This window comes from Chaetodon trifascialis, chromosome 14, assembly GCF_039877785.1.
Source record: "Chaetodon trifascialis isolate fChaTrf1 chromosome 14, fChaTrf1.hap1, whole genome shotgun sequence".
Classification (NCBI taxonomy): Eukaryota; Metazoa; Chordata; class Actinopteri; order Chaetodontiformes; family Chaetodontidae; genus Chaetodon; species Chaetodon trifascialis.
Genome location: NC_092069.1, coordinates 9,848,055 through 9,864,465, shown reverse-complemented (window position 1 = coordinate 9,864,465; position 16,411 = coordinate 9,848,055). Strand labels below are relative to the sequence as shown.

At 41.7% G+C, this 16,411-nt stretch overlaps 1 protein-coding gene across 2 annotated transcripts in view; it reads left to right on the top strand.

The window, feature by feature from the left end:
• syt14a (synaptotagmin XIVa) overlaps positions 1 to 15,189 on the top strand; it is a 38,034-nt gene extending 22,845 nt beyond the window's left edge. For both annotated transcript variants that reach the window (XM_070979222.1, XM_070979221.1), the window contains 5 exons: positions 5,625 to 5,896; positions 5,979 to 6,428; positions 6,871 to 7,060; positions 7,857 to 7,913; positions 10,643 to 15,189. In XM_070979222.1, coding sequence (XP_070835323.1) covers positions 5,625 to 5,896; positions 5,979 to 6,428; positions 6,871 to 7,060; positions 7,857 to 7,913; positions 10,643 to 10,956 — 1,283 coding nt within the window. In that variant the 3' untranslated portion in view covers positions 10,957 to 15,189. The remainder of the gene's footprint in view (positions 1 to 5,624; positions 5,897 to 5,978; positions 6,429 to 6,870; positions 7,061 to 7,856; positions 7,914 to 10,642) is intronic.
• The last annotated feature ends 1,222 nt before the right edge of the window (positions 15,190 to 16,411 follow it).

Genomic DNA, 16,411 nt, shown 5'->3' with positions numbered 1-16,411 from the left:
GAAATAAGGAAAAAAATATTTTGTATAAAGCACACCTGATCCTACATCACCTTATAGGTGACGATGTCCGGCAGATCACGCTCTAACTGTGGTTTTGTTTGGACACGAAACAAAGACGTAATTGTGACCTCCTCAGACAGAAATCAGCTGTTCTTCTGTCGGAAAGCGTTTTTCAAAGACAAAAACAATCTAATCTATCCCAGAGTCCCCAATTGGTGAATCGTGTCTGAACCAGCTTTGTGTTATATAAGACAGTAGGTTCCAAGGCTGAGTGTCTGGCACAGTCTATTTAAAGCAATGTTTGAATGTGTAGCTGAGGGATAAATAGTGCATGACATGCTTCTGACTCCATTAGTGAAGAAGCAACGCACTGCACAAGGTTGTCGTTACGCAAGTGCTGCAAAAGCTGTATGTCTCCCCACCACCACTAGATGGTCCCTGTCATCCTCGGTCTGGCTTCAGCTGTGGCACCAGATGTGGAAACTGGGCCTGTGATATCATCTTTAAGGATTTTCAGCTTTTCGGTAGCACACAGAAATTCCTGAAGATGTTTTCGCTTTTGTCATACGAACAAGTTTTCAAGGAGATCATCTGTTCAAAACTGGAACACAACAGCCTCATTGAATTTTTTTTGTGTGTGTCTGACGGTCACAGTCATCCTTCACTTTGAGACTTAAAGGATATCAATGATCCTTGGCTGATAGTCAAGTGGCTCTCTGACAAGACTGAGAGCGAGCAATCTTGAACACATTGCTGACTTGCTATTGTCCACTTACAGGGCTCAGTATTCAGAGCACAGTTGGATTTATTCTCCATACAAATTATTCATAGTTTATCTCACTAACAGTCGGTGATTTTGCTGATATTAACATGTAGGTCTGCAGTGACATGAAATAGTGTGTCTCTTTTAAACATCATGCTTTTAAAGGAGCCACATGTAGCTGATTTACCACAATAAATGATCCTCCAATTAGATTTCAAACGACAATGTCGTTAAATGAGACCTTTATTTCAACGAATGATTCACAACCTTTTTGGCTTGTGACCCAAAACACCATCTACTTGTGACTAAGGCGTCAACTAAGGGTTAGCTTTAATGTCAATTAATTGATTATCTTTGTAATTATTTGATTCATTGTTTTGTCTATAAATGTCAAAATGGCCATTATTCATTCTACCACCAGTCCAAACCTCTTGCTGTTACATTGTACTGTATATGGCATCCTCAGTGTTTTCTGTTGTGGACTAATCAATTAATCAACAAAGCATTTCAACCACACTTGCAGCCCCTCCTCATTGGTTGCATAAGACCAGTTTAATCAAAGACTTTTTTCCCCTGTTTTCTCAGAATAATCCCAAATGTCAGCTGGTCACTGTGTATTTTTGCTGCCGCTAGAAATGAGGGGGGGTTTGCTGAGCTCCCCATTCCATCAAACACAAAACACTACGTGCAGTAACCCAAGAGGTCGTTCACCGTTGAAACTGTAAATTAAGAAAAAAAAAAAAAAAAGTGAGAAAATATGGGGATAAATGACTAGACAGCGATACCTTTAACTGAATTCAAAGAAGCAGTTCACACTGGATTGAAGATATTTTTGTTTTTTGGACAGTCATCACTGACTTGTTTTCTTCAGTGTAGTGAGTGTCCCTTGTGAGAGAGAGGGGCAGGGATTTGAGTCATGTGTGCCTGGCAGCAAAAATTTGAAATCGACTTGGTTTATTTATATGACAACATTTTAGCTATGAAAGGTCTTGTGTTTGTTGCTCTGGTGATTCACGCAGCCTTAAAGGTTTGGAGGATTGTATAGAAAATTCAAGGTTGGAGGCAGATTATTTCTTTCTGTAATATAAAAAAGAGGGCACGAGGAAAACATAGCAACAGAGGGGATTTCAGACGTGTTTGCTGTTTCTCTAAACTTTTTTAGATCATCAGATTATTGCTGCCTTGAAATCCAACACGCTAATCTGGTCTGAAGCCAGCAGAGGAAGTGCGGTGAGAACTCTGTCTGTCCGTCTACGGCTTCACTTTGGTTGAAAGCAGTAGAAGTCCATTATTTTCCTCCCTGTGGTAAGGCTTTGATGACTGTGGTTTTCTCAGCAAGCCGTCATGGATTAGCAGTGATCTCACACCAGTCCTGGCATCAGGTCACGGTTACCCTTCAAAACATAAAAATATTATTAGAAATTTAAACCTAGTTTCCATGATTAATTTCAAACAAGCTGTCGTAAAAGTTCCGAGGCGTCTGTGTTATTTTCTCTCGCCTCCCACTGCTGCTTGTGTTTGTCTGTGAGTATGAAGAGCTTTATCCTCAGGACATATGTATTATACATGAGGAGGATTGTGCAGAGGCTGCAGAATCAGGCAGAGCTGGGTGCCCCCGTGGCACCGCACAGAAATCCCAAAATAGGAAGTGAGCAGCAGGAAAGAAGGAATCGTTGTCTCGACCAGCTTCCCCTCTCCTCTCTGAGGTTAGCATGCTGCCACGACCGCTTGATGAGGCCGTTGTTGCGTGCAGCACGTCACAACACCTTTTTAGGAATTCATTCGGTCAAATCAAACAAATTCATGAAAGCAATTTTTTCAATATAATGAGTTGTTACCTTTGTATAATGCGCTTGCTAAAGTTGCCTCTCTCTGGCTCACAATCAGTTCAGTAACACTGTAGATGTCACTACCTTTGGTCATGGTGAAACTGTACATATGACCTGAGATGTCAGTGGTACTTAAAAGCATCATGAGTAAGTCTTAGAGGAATAGATGTATGGAAATACAAAATGCCTGTATGTGATAAGAAAGCTGTAGCAAGGAGGGAGGAGAAAGTCCTGCGCTTGACCCATCCAACCACCCCACCTTCCTCCAAATAGTTAGGTATTAATAAGCAGTTAGGTGCTATAGATGGCCAACAGCCAGGCAACACAACCTGTGCTCCCCAGACATTTCTGGCCTGAAATGCTGCCCAGAGGTACTGGGGGGATGGATAACCTGTTGCTTGCGTTGTTGCTGTTATTTAGTGAGTTTAAAGCATGCTAGTTGGTGTATCTTTGAGGTTTGGAGGGAGCCAGGCTAACTGTTTCTCCCTGCTGCCAGTCTCTATAGGAAACTAACCTAATTACATCCTGATTCCAGCTCCATACTCAATGCACAGACACGAGCTCGATATCAACCGTGTCTGTGCATTAAGTCTCGGAAAGTAAATGAGCACATTTCCCCGGGTTGAACTATTTCTTTAAGAACCCAAGCTTGCTGATGTACAAAGGAGCCACATAGCCGAGATCAAACATGGTGTGTTTGTGTTTTCCAGGTGCTCGGAGGCACTCACAAAAAGCTGTTCTTGCTTAAACACCTTGTAAAAGCCATTTTTTACAGCGCGTCTTCACAGCGATTGCATCTGTACTCAGTTTCTCAGTGGCAACTTATTGCTCATTCTGACTTTACCTCTGGTATGCATTGTTTTGTATAAATTGGGGAGATGTTGTTACAAGCAGGATTATACTAGCTAAACTGATACTGGCCTTTTGCCTAAAGGGGTTGGAGCCTTCGCTGCTCGCACTATTAGCAGCCGCTGATTAATAGTCATCATGTTGAATTGCTGCATTGTGAAATCTTGACCGTCACATAAAACTCCAAGGGGCCAACCGGAGGAGAGGTCAGCTGTCTTTCTCCCTCCTTATAGTCATGCTGCTCCACTCATTGTCACCCAAAATATTTGTCCCTTAGTTTCACAGTCAAGATTCACAAAGCACAAACTGTTTCCCCTCTTACAGAGGTACAAGAAGGCAAAACAAGGCGACTGCCAGTACAGAGGGGATGAAACTCTGTGAAGGAAGGGTGGGTTAGACGAGAGGAGGAATGGTAACCATCCCAATTAGCGGGCTGGAGAAAAGAGTAGTGCTTTTGCACAGCAGCTTCCATCAAATCAACCGCCCCCGGCTCAGCGGGAAAAAAGCTGCTCAAAATGGATTTGCTCCTTTTATCAAGCCCTCCATGACACTTAGTTAAGACTCCTTTGCCTCCATCCTGCCACTGTTATGTGCCACTTTGAGGTGGTGTCTCACTGACATTATTAAGAGTGAAAGTTTGAAGAACTTGGGAGAAAGCTGGAATTACGTCATCGTTGCGTTGGCTTTTCCAAAAAGTTAGGAGACAGAAAAAGAAGAGGATTTTTTTTTCCAAGTTATTTTCTTCGTCTTTTGTTTTCTTTCTTTTTTTTTTGCAAGAGACTGGGTTTTAAAGCCTCGCCAGTGTCCCTGTGGGAGTATTAGCATCGGCTGCTCAATTTTTGTGAATCCAAATTGGACAAGGGAGGCAGATTTGAGAATGCAGCTGACAACACTATTCAAGGTTCTTTATACACGCCGCGGAGACTCTGAGTGCAGCCTCATTCTTTGCCTTCCAGGCAACTGAATCATTTAGAAAGGTGAGAGGCATGAAATCTGTGGCAGATTAAGAAGTATTCAGTTCAGTCCTTTAATGGCGCATACCTGATGTTTTATTTAGGTTGTTCATTCAAAAGATTCCTGCCACAGAGGACGGACAGAGCAAGTTTCACTTCTCACAGTAAAAATGTGCGTCACTGATAGAGAATCACATGAATGACACACATTATGACAGAGGGGAAAACCGGAATTATATGTTAGCATTTAGGTGCAACTACAAGTTAAACATTTACTCTAATATAACGTCAGTAAATAGAAAATGTCAGAACCACATATGCATTAATGACTGTGTAATCCTTTCGTAATGAGTGCTTCACTGTCGGTAAATTCAGCCTCTGCTTCGCTGTAATCTAGCGTTCATTCTGGAAACTCTGTACAACATGGGTACGCATTCGCTCACTGACTTGTCTCCCGTTATCTGACGTTGTTAAAAAATAATGAAAATATTCCTCTAAATAAGAGCAGTACTTCCCAGCATAGGGTGTGAACTATGCTGTTCACTACATCTTAAATCCAGAGAAGGGGTGGCTGCTTTTAGCTTCAGTGCTGCACAGATCTGGACATGTCTGACTTTTAAAGCAAAGATAAAAATATGTGTTTGACGTTGGTTTGACCTGAAATTTAGGGTACCTTTAGATCAGCACAATACATTTCAGTTTATCTTTTTTTTTTTTTTTGCTTTGCTTTTTCTCGGCTTTTATTTCAGCCTGTTTCTTCTTGTGTCTTGTGAAAGCCACACGCTCATAACTTGATGCATTTATTTCAACTCATATTCGACTAATACTGATCAATGTTTTGGCAAATGGCCCACTTCAGGATGAAGACACCTGATCCTAAGAAAGGCAGTATGTTGAAGTGTCAATATTTGAACACTGAAATAAAAACATCAGAGTTATGAAATCAAGGAACTAATCCAGTCAGTCAAGGAGATGATGAGCTATTTAACAGGATAAGTGAAAAGCCAAAGGATCAACAAAGTCAGTATGCGTCATTCTCTGGGACTTTGAATGTCTGCACCAAATTTCATGGCAACCAACCAATCGATCAGCAGACATTAGCATTGATAAAGCACTGCTGTGTCTGTGAATGAAAGACTGGCTTTCTCCACATGGTTCAAATAAAACTCTTATGATATTACAACATTATGTTTATTATTGTGGTACTTCGTCTCTTTCCCTTTCAACCAGCCAACTGCATCCAGAGGATGAGACGAACGCCGCCACTGGATGAGCTTCAGCCGCCTCCTTATCAGGATGAGAATGGCTCTCCGAGGATGTCCTGTACGCTGTCGGACCTGGGAGACGCCAAGTGTGATCTGTCCCACACCAGCGGCAGTCCCCACCTGTCCTTTGGCAAATGCCCCAGTGAGGGCAGTGACGGCCACGAGACCGAGAGTTACCTCAACAAGGGCTACGAAGAGGATGTACCCAGCGACAGTACAGCTGTCCTCAGCCCGGAGGTAAATACCCATGATGCAAGGTATAACTGGAGATGCATTTGAAGTTTTGAATGCACATTGAACATATCATTGGTTTCTTTAGGACATGTCAGCCCGTGGATCAGCAGCTCGGCTTCCTAAAGGTTATGAACCAGATCCAATTGCAAAATATGGCACTCTGGACGTGGTGTTTGACTTTGACTCAGAGGACCAGCAGCTAGCGGTCACCATTATGGCAGTAACAGACCTTCCAGCCCTAAAACGCACCGGCAACATCTCCTGGCAAGTCCACCTGGTGCTGCTGCCCACCAAGAAGCAGAGGGCGAAGACGGGAATCCAGAGAGGCCCGTGCCCAATCTTCACAGAGACGTTCCACTTTAGCAACGTGGAGTCAGAGATGATCAGCAATTACGCCATCCGATTCCGCCTTTATAGCATGCGGCGGATGAAGAAAGAGAAGGTGCTCGGGGAAAAGGTGTTCTACCTCACCAAGCTCAACCTTCAGGGCAAAATGTCTGTGCCGGTCATATTAGACCCATGCTGCGCTCTCCCGGTAAGTAAGATCAAAGCAGGTGTTGGCTTTCAAGCGCTCTCATAACGCCTCACTAATTGCTTCTCTTTGCTGATTGATCTTTCGTGTGATTGGATAACATTTTCAAAATGAGGCTATATAGTATTTTGCAGCTTGGGAGAGGTTTTGTTTCATGAACCAGCTACTTCTATTTAATGCATCTGAGGAATAGATGGTAGCGTGACACGGCCTCCATTTCACACCAGGGAATAAAACAACAATCAATTCATTTGTAGTGGTTTGCAAAGTATTCATTAGGATATTCTACAAGAAATGTTTCATATAGTTGACTTTTATTGTTTCTCATAGGAGTGAAGCTAAAGTGGTGATAGGAAGTAAGAACCTAAGTCTTTCCTCCGATCGACTGTGATGTTTTTTGCACATGCCAGTGAACGATTTTCTGAACGACTGCAAACATTTTCAGGGTGGTGAATCCCAGGTCAGTCTCTCAGATATGACGTGCAGTGAAAGCGCCTCATCATTCCAGTCGGTCAGTCAGATTTCCACACCAGAGATCCTCGTGGGCCTGGTGTACAACGCCACGACAGGACGTCTCTCTGTAGAGATCATCAAAGGCATCCATTTCAAAAACCTTGCTGCCAACAAGCCACCCAGTAAGTACTCTAAAACGTTTTATTTTAGTCATTTTCCAAAAGAGCAGTGATGAGGAGCAAGCTTTTGACCCATGTCGCACGAGGAGAGGACAAGTTGAGCCTGTGCATAGGGATTTATGTTCAGGCAGCCTCACACAGTATGAATTATATGATAGTAACAACACACTAATCTGCTTCTTCAGCTCATCTCACAACCACTAAAATTGTTTTTCTGCACCAAACTTCAGTCAAAACTTGTACAGGTTAGCCACACAGGCCACCAACATCTTTTTTGTGGTAGCCCTTTAAGTCAGCTATACTGTCAGTATACAACGCTCATCCTCTTAAATTAATGTCAAATCTTAATAGCACTTGGACACTTAAAGAGAACGAGGTGCTTGGAAAAACACATTAACATAAAGACATAATACTAAACAGATATGAAATCAATGTTTGCTTGTATTTATCCACTTACGACCTAGTGAGAGACAACTATGCACAGCTTGTAACTCCTCCAAAAAGAGATAGTCCAGTCTATCTCAGCTGCACTACCTGCTTTTCAGTTTTCCTCTGGTTTGACCCCCTGGTTTCCCTCATTTCCCGGTCAGCCTCCTCAGTTAGTTTCCAGGCATCTGAGCAGCAAGTTCAAACAAAAAGTGCCTGTTGTTGAACTTTGTGCAATGTTGTTGGCCTTCTGATCCTGTTTCTCTTTCCTTGCATCTTCTGTTACGTCTGCACTTGACGCTCTCTCACCCTACTACCTTTTTGACATCTTGGTCCGTTGTTTTTCTTACTGCTGTCCAACCCTTGTTGTCAGATGGACTGTTCTGTTGTCTAAAACACTTGATAGGTGGACAGGTTTATATTATCAGAGGTGAGTCTCTGTCCCTACTGGTGTTATTGTTGTGGAATTCTAGACCTTTTCATGCTTTCTTCATGGAGGCACCCAATCAAATACAAAGGATTTTTCACTGAGCTTGTAATTTCCATTTTATGAATTACCTGCTTTCCTCACAAGATGTTGTTGGAAAAATTAATGATTTATGAGGAAAGTGAAGAATAAGAATGTTTATACAGTAAATGTGATGCTACAGCCAGCAGCTGGCTAACTTAGCTTAGCATAAAGATTGGGTCTGGTTCTTTCTGAAGGTAGTAAAAATTGCCTGGCTATCACTGCACCCAGCCAAGAAACAGTTCAGCACACTGTTATAAAAAACACGATTTTTACACTTTAGTGTTGTTGTTAATCAGATATTGTTCCTGACAGAGCCAGGCTAGCTGTTTCCAGTCATTATGCTAAGCTAAGCTACCCCTGTCCTGGCTGTAACTTCACATTTAACAGACAGACATGAGAGTTCTGTCAGTTTTCTCATCCAGATCTCAAGAAAAAGCAAACAAGCTCATTTCCCAAAAGTAAAATCTGGCACACTCTTTCACAAACGTTAAAATTCGGGCATGCATCCATGGAGGTAGCTGCTTGTCGTAAACCTTCATTTTGGAATGTGTATGTTGTCTCGTTGTGCATGCAGCCCTGTAACCGCTCTCCGCTGCCTGGGTCTTGTGTTTGTGCCTGTGATTCCTGGAAGTCTTTCATGTTTTCACTCAGAAGTAACATTTTTCATGCTAACTCAATACAGTTTGCTTGGTGGCTAATGGCTAGCTCAAGGGAAATGCATTGACTGCTGGCTTTATTCAAACAGTACTCTTTGGCATGCCTTGTGTGTAATTTGACATTTTCCAGTTCTGCTTACAGCACGTGAAACAAAAACAGGACTTCTGTGATAGAGAGGAGCATAAATATTCATCTTCAAGACACACTGTACTGTCCTCCTATTAATTGCCGTGCTCCTTGTATTCATGAATGTCTGTAACTAATGACTAGCTGCCAGATTTTGATATTGTTTGTGCTTTCCTAAATAGCATATCCACATACTGTGCATAGTCTCCAAATTGCATTTAGAAAATAGTCACATCTGGTAACACTGAAAAAAATCTTTGTGCAAAATGCTTATGAAGGCCTTGATTGACTTTGTGCGCCTCACAAAGTGGGAAGAGCGCGGTGAAAGATGCAGAGCAATTTCAAAGCTCCTTTTCTATCACTTCAAAACAGTACCAAGCCGACAAGTCAAGTTAATCATCAGTCGCAGCCTCTCTCATTCAGCAACAATACCAAAGAGCCATGCATCGCCGCTACTGACCACTTAAGACATCCACAGCTCTGCGGAGCCCATTCAGCAGCAGTCAAAAAAGAAATCAAGGCTATTTTTTTCACTGTGCTTTTATGTCAAAGAGAGCAACTGAATGTGTGATTTGAGGCGGTGAGCTCGGCGTTGGAAGGCAGCTGGCACTCGACAGCATGAAAGCCTCGGCAATTCATTCCTTATACTCCCTCTTAGACAGGAACATAATACACAGCATTATTATGGAGTATGGTTGTAGACGAGGGGCGAAACACTCTCAGAGAGCCATTGTGATTGCCAGTCTTGCCTCGTTTACTTTCAGCTGGATTTGTGGCTTCAGTTTACATCATGATTTCTGCATGGAAACGAGGAGTGAATGAGGAAAGCGTGAATGCTGCATCACTTGATAATGGCAGTGTTTTTCCTTTTCCTTTCTCTTCTTTGGGGTTGAATGAATGAGGTTTATCGGGAATTATCTTTTTTTTTTAGGAATGCGCGCTGATTTAGAGTAAAATAGGAGCGAATCAGCTGGGAAATGTCACACAGACCAAGATTAGCAATAGTAACTGCTCTGTACTACATCTGAATTCTTGAATGCTGATAATGTAGCTTGATTCTCTTTGATTATATGGTACTTCGGCTAGATTTCATTTTCAGTGCCGCAGCTGATTAATGCCCTTGTCATGATGCGTTAGCACTGTGCACCAGTCACAGAGTATATGTTTTTGAACATTGTCATTTATTTGCAGCAGGCGTGTATCTCCTCCTAAATATGTGACTCATGTTTTGGACAGAGCACGTTTTTGGGATGCTGCTCTGGGCTCTAAAAAGCTGTGCACGTGTCATGTCGCGACACTGACATTATGTCAAAGTCAGAGGAAATAATAGCAGCTCCTGGAGGGCTTTCCTGATGAGGAGCATTCATTTAAGCATCTGTCTTAGAAGAGACTCCTCATCTTCTAAACACAGACAGACATATTGCTAACTTTTTCCCGTCCATTTTTATCTTCTGTATTATCCCTTACTTCAGGTTAGACATGCAGTAGTTGCATAGCAACAAGGCTGAGGTAACGCTCCTTGCACCCTTTGAGTCCTCGCTCTCTGTTATCAGGAACACTCACAGCAGCGCTTTGTGTTTGATCAGGAGAAAACCGCATCCTATGTGGTCATGATCTCGTACAACCGCAGTGACATTATCACAAGAATAAATGCTTTGTGGAGGAAATGTGTCATACTTTGCTGCAAAGGACGCGCAGCTGCAGCAGGTAGTAATGCTTTAATTCAAACAGAATACACAGGAGACACATAAGGATTTTGCACAAATGATCCTAAAGTCAGTCCTGAAAACAGTCTCAATGTTTCAGCATTGTAAACCATAAAAGGTTTTCCCTCTAATTGTGTCCTCCACCTGTTTCTTGCTCAGATACATATGTTAAGCTGACCTTACTGAACTCCATGGGCCACGAAATGTCCAAGTGTAAGACATCCATCTGTCGAGGTCAGCCCAACCCCACCTACAAAGAGACGTTTGTCTTCCAGGTAGCTCTTTTCCAGCTGTCGGACGTCACGCTCATCCTCTCCGTCTACAACAAGCGCAGCATGAAGCGCAAGGAGATGATTGGTTGGATTTCGCTCGGCCTCAACAGCTCTGGAGAGGAGGAGCTCACCCACTGGACTCAGATGAAAGAGTCTAAAGGACAGCAGGTTTGCCGCTGGCACAGTTTGTTGGAGTCCTAACAGGAAGACAAAAGTAAGTGAAGAAAGTGCGTGAGAATAACTGCACATAGCAGCTGTCCTACCAGATGAGCGAGAAACGGATCAATTCAGCTGGAATACAGCAACGTGACAGACGTCCAGGCACGCAGGGTCAGAGGCCATGAAAAAAAGAGAAACGTGTGTCTGCACTCAGAGTTGTTCAGCCGTGCATGGCATGAGCATTTTCACGCCACTGTTTGTAAAATCACTCACAGCCATTGATTGGAGTCTGACTGTGATGTCATTTGTTCATGGATCGCCTTGTAATGACCTTTAAGTTTGGATAGATGGCACGCACTGTTTTTGTCTGGTGACCTGGGACCTGTTCCAAGAAGCAGGTTCCAGGTGACAGTGCTTGGTAAATTATTGTTTGATAATGTTGCGTACCCACATCTCCACCTCAAACAACTGATATCAGGATTATTCTTAATCTTATGGGAACGGTTTGCAGCTCTGGTGAAACGTGGCCTTCCTCTTTAGTTTTTCTGCCCATGCACAGGAAGCTTAGGGGTTGACCAGGAGGATAGTTTTGCTTTAGAAGCTGGAACTGTTGCTTCATCATTTATTGATTAATATTAAATGTTACCTTTCAGGAGCTTTAACCACTTTTCATAATATCAGGAACCACATTTTTCCATTTTTCCCAGCTAGCTAGATAATTGTAGCAACGTCCTTGTTACACCAGTAAAGAGGACCAGTGCCATGCTCTGCCTGAGGGAAAACACCATCGTACTCTCCCCCTTAACTCTTGAGATTGAGTTTCTCCAGATGTCTGTTGTTTAAGCCAGTGGTGTGGCTACATGAAGCTACCATCACTGCTCATGCTAGCCCCCCCATTTCTCATTCATTAATCACAATCACATTGTTGTTTTTGGGCTAGAAACATAAAACACACCACCTTCTGCCCAGAGAAGACATACATATAATATGGATACCATTAAGGTTAAATCACCACATTGTAATTGTTACAGATTATTGTTTAATAACCTTAAATCGCTACATCTCAGCATGTCAAATTCATTCTAATAATCTGTTCAAACATGTGCTGGACTCTGAGTTTGGAGGCATGTTGAAAGATATTTTGAAGGTCGAGGAAGCGGTGGCCAACTTGGACATCGGAACTTATGAAGAACTGTTTTGGAGAACTGTTTTGGAGATTTGAGCTGAATTACTACACTGCACTCATGAAAATCCCTCAGTCGACACTGCTGAGGCAAAATATCTCACCATCGTCTGCACCTCGACGTTAGCAAACAACACAACGTCTAAGTAATTTTAGACCCTTTTGTCAGGCAAATGAATTGTATGACATATAACCTGACACCGCCGGCAGTGCAAGTGTCACCGTTAAGATCAAGTTCAGTTCTCTGAGAACAATAGAGCATTTCACATTGTTAGATATTTTTGGAAAATAGTTTGTGGAAGCACCGACAGAGATATGTTATATATATAGAAAAGTGTAATAGTTACTGTGGTGGCTGTGTGATATTGTTTCCATTGTTTCCATCCCCTATTCAGAAGTCACACAGAATGTCAAAGACATATTCAGTGAAATTGAAGACACTTTTTTTATGGGTATCAAAATCATAAAAATAACTTCACACACATCACAGCAGGAAGAGTGAACAGGTGAGAAGAAAATGTACCTGCTGCTCTCCTTTACCTGCTCTGGTGCTAATAAGTGCTGTGGCTGCACGCACACAATCCCTTGCCTTATGGTTTAGTCCGTTCAAAGGTTTCTTAAAGTGGACCCAGTACAAAAACAGACAAGAGACACACCCTGAGAGCACACAGACCTGCATCCATCATCACAGAAAGCACACCCAGCAGAGCGCCACTCAGCCTCACTGAAGGGAGTTCAGACTTTAAGGAGCCGCGGGTATTTTTAGCTGCGGCCACCTTCTCACTTCATTTCATTTAGAGACAACAGAAAATACATATAGCCTACTCTTTACTGTGCCTGTGGTTGTGGTGAAAGCTAGCTTTGTGCAGTGTTTACTAAGTGGATGTGTGTGCGCGCGTGTGTGTGTGTGTGTGTTAACTGGAGAGGTACAGTAAAGGGGGTGTGGGGGCTGTGATATAGGTAGTTGTTGCGTTTTCTTGTTGGGTGTGACAATTTCTGAATTTAATTACTGGTGTTTAGAACAAAGTGACCCACTTCTTGATTGTCTGCCATACACTTTATATACAGTAAATGTTTTCTTATATATTTTTGTATCAATAATAGGAGGAAATTGTGTCACGACAGTTAAGTAGTGAATCAAATGTTAGCCCACCCTGTGAGCAATACTATTCTGGATTGCTACTGTTTATTCTGTTATTTTATTTCATGTTTTCGAAGGGTAAAGTAACACAGTTGTGTCCTATAGCTCTGGTCCTCTTTACATTTCCCTCTCTAAACCCAGAAGGGATGTGATGGAGACACGCGGAGCTCATCTCCAAACAATCTGTCAAGACTTTTCAGCTTTGATGCTTTTTAACAGTGTGAAACAGAAGCACAGCTTTTACAGCACAACAGTGAAACACACCATGTGAAAGACAGCTTGGCAGGAGCTGACTTGTACACGTGGAGCGATATCGTTTGAATCCAGATTTGCCCGCTAAAAGGAAAAATCAGCTCGTGCAATATTTGTTTTTTGATCAACCTTGATCATTTGATTTGACTTCTTATGTGTCGTCATTCAACAGCCTATAGAAAAGGGAGTAATCTTGTTGAATCAGCTGAAAGTGTGCAGGAATAGAAATGGCTTTAAAGTGTGATCTTATATCAGTGGGTGTCTGATGGCAGCCATGCTCCGTCGTCAAGACCAGATTATCAGAGAAGTTATCTTTTGAGCATCTTGGATTTCTACCTGGATGATGAATGGTGAACAAAAAACTCACAAAAATAAATGATGGTGGAAAGAATTGGCAAATTGAAAGCTAATTTAAAATAGAAAAGCTTTCCTGAGAGCACCACATATCTAGTTATCCACTTATTTTTTGAACGTTGAAACCAGGTTTTGCAATCTAATATGGAAGCAAAAAAAGGCCACTAAGATTTAAATCTCACAAACAACTCAAGACTTAGATGTGAAATTTAGCCACAGCGCAATGATTTATTTTGATAACCATTCATCTGAATTTATTTGGTTTAAATTCCCCTCGTTAAGTTAATTAAAAAAGTTGTACAACTTTAGAAACATGACTTTCAATTTGTTTTCAGGGAAAATATATTAAAGAAAAACTATATTCCGGTTGCTCAAACTCAGCAGGTAGTTTTCAGGTGTAAAATTGCATATTAAGTCAAACTAAAATTACCAGCTCATGGCTGTTTAACTCCACCACCCATTCATGTTACACGTTACGCCCAAGTCTGTCTACACTCATGTAATACATGTAGTGAAGACTACAGAAGGAATTTGATAAAAAGGTATTAAGTGTCTTTTTTGGCAAAATGGAGGTTCTAACCATATTGACGTGTGCGATTCCAGTGAATATCCAGTTTCCAGGTCTGAATTAGCATATGAATTCATGAGTTATGGCCAAAGATGCGTGTTGTGAGGTCACAGTGAGCTTGACCTTTGATCTTTGACCACCAATGTCTGGTTGTTTCAGGTCTAAATCAGCTGCTGCATGGAGGCATAAAAAGCCACATAAGATATCACAGAAATCAAATCAGGAATCAAATTAAATCGTGCTGTTAATACTGTGGTATCTAAATTTCAACATCAAGTATTCAGTAGTGGTTCATGTCTTTAATTAATCATTTTTAAATCAATTTTTTTTTTTAATTCCACTTATTTTGTTACTTCTTTGCTTCCGTACAACAACACAAAGTCCAGGTCGAACACTGTTTCAGCTCTTTGTCTTGCTGTTTCACAAGATGTGTTCCACTGATACGGTTTTTAAAACGTGTTTTAATACACACTATGTGTATAACAATATATTTATGCTTTGCAGTATTGTTCATTTGGCTTTCATTTTCTTGACATGTTTGAAAAATCTGGTTTTTAATGCTGGTTTTAACTGGTGATGTTTTTCTTTCGGTTTGGAAACGACCTTTGCCCCTGACGGCATCGGTGCCTTACTGTTTCTCACTCAGCAAACCTTGTGTCACAGTGTCTTAATGTACTTGTAAATGTACTTCTCTTCTTCAGGCTGAGTTTGATTTGTAAAATGTCTTACAAATTGATTTATGATAGAGAGAATTTATATGTGATGATATTATTGTTTAAAAAAGAGAAAAAAGGCTTGTGTTGCAGCGTTTTTTTCAACCATATCTCGTCACATCTTTGTGTGTTAACATACTGACATTTACTCTAAAGCGATTGTGCTAGTGTTGATATGAACAGACTAATTTGTATTCTGCACAGCCCTTTCAGTTCAGTTTCAGTTTTCAGTCATGCAGCTCTGCCCCAATGCAGTTATTTAAGTCCACAGACTCTAGCTTCCTGCGCATCACCACGAAACAACCAACAGGTGGAGCAAAAATTGCATTTTAGGGTTTATTTGGCAGGGTTTGGCAAATTTGAAACTCAAAAATTATACACTTAGAATTTTTCTTTGTTAAATTCCAAACTCCAAGAATTCATGTGAATTCATGTGATTGCAACAGTTTGTCATGGAAAGCAGATTGATTGCAGCTCTAATGGGGAGTGGTTGACTTGCACAGTGTAGGCCCATTTGAAAACAAACATTTTATGCCCCGTGGGGAGATACAGCTACTGATGTGTTGAAAGCAAGGAAATATTCAAGGCCAACAAGTATGTTTTAGAGTGGATGGTTTTGTGGAATTGTGCGACACTGGGGGAAATAGACATGGAGAACACAAAAAGATGTATACTCATTAGCCTTTAACACCTTCCTTATTTGAGTTCACATTTAGTCTTTTTCTTTGTTTTCTTCAAGAAAAGAAAGAAGAGAAGGCTTATTAGAGATCACTTTCTTACTTGTTTTCTCTTAGCTGATCGTTTTGTGAGCTGCATTTTATCACACACACACAGATAATAACTTTTACGCCATGGCTTTTTGTTCCACTCTGCAGAGACTCTGCTGTGATGTCGGTCTCACTGAATTGACACCCCTGCTTTGTGTGATCTTGCCACAAACCTGGAGCTTTCTTAGGTCGTTTTAGTTTAGGTTTTTTTTTTGGGGGGGGGGGGGGGGGGGTAGAAGGTAAAGCGAGAGAAAACAAGATCAGAGAAATAAGGTTTTTGCAATTAACTGTGTTTTCCAGCACATTCCACCGCTGAACACAGAACAAAGCGCTCAGGGGGAGAAATGCTGGAAAATAAGATTCAGTGGCTGCTGCAGAATCAAAGGGGAAATGCATGACAGATGAGAGGGACTTGCACCCTCCCCTCTCTTTGTCGGTCACATCCCTGCAGAGCAGATCTCCAACACACAACCCGTCTAAAAAAAAGTGTTAGATTGCCTTCACGTGCTGTCGGAAATA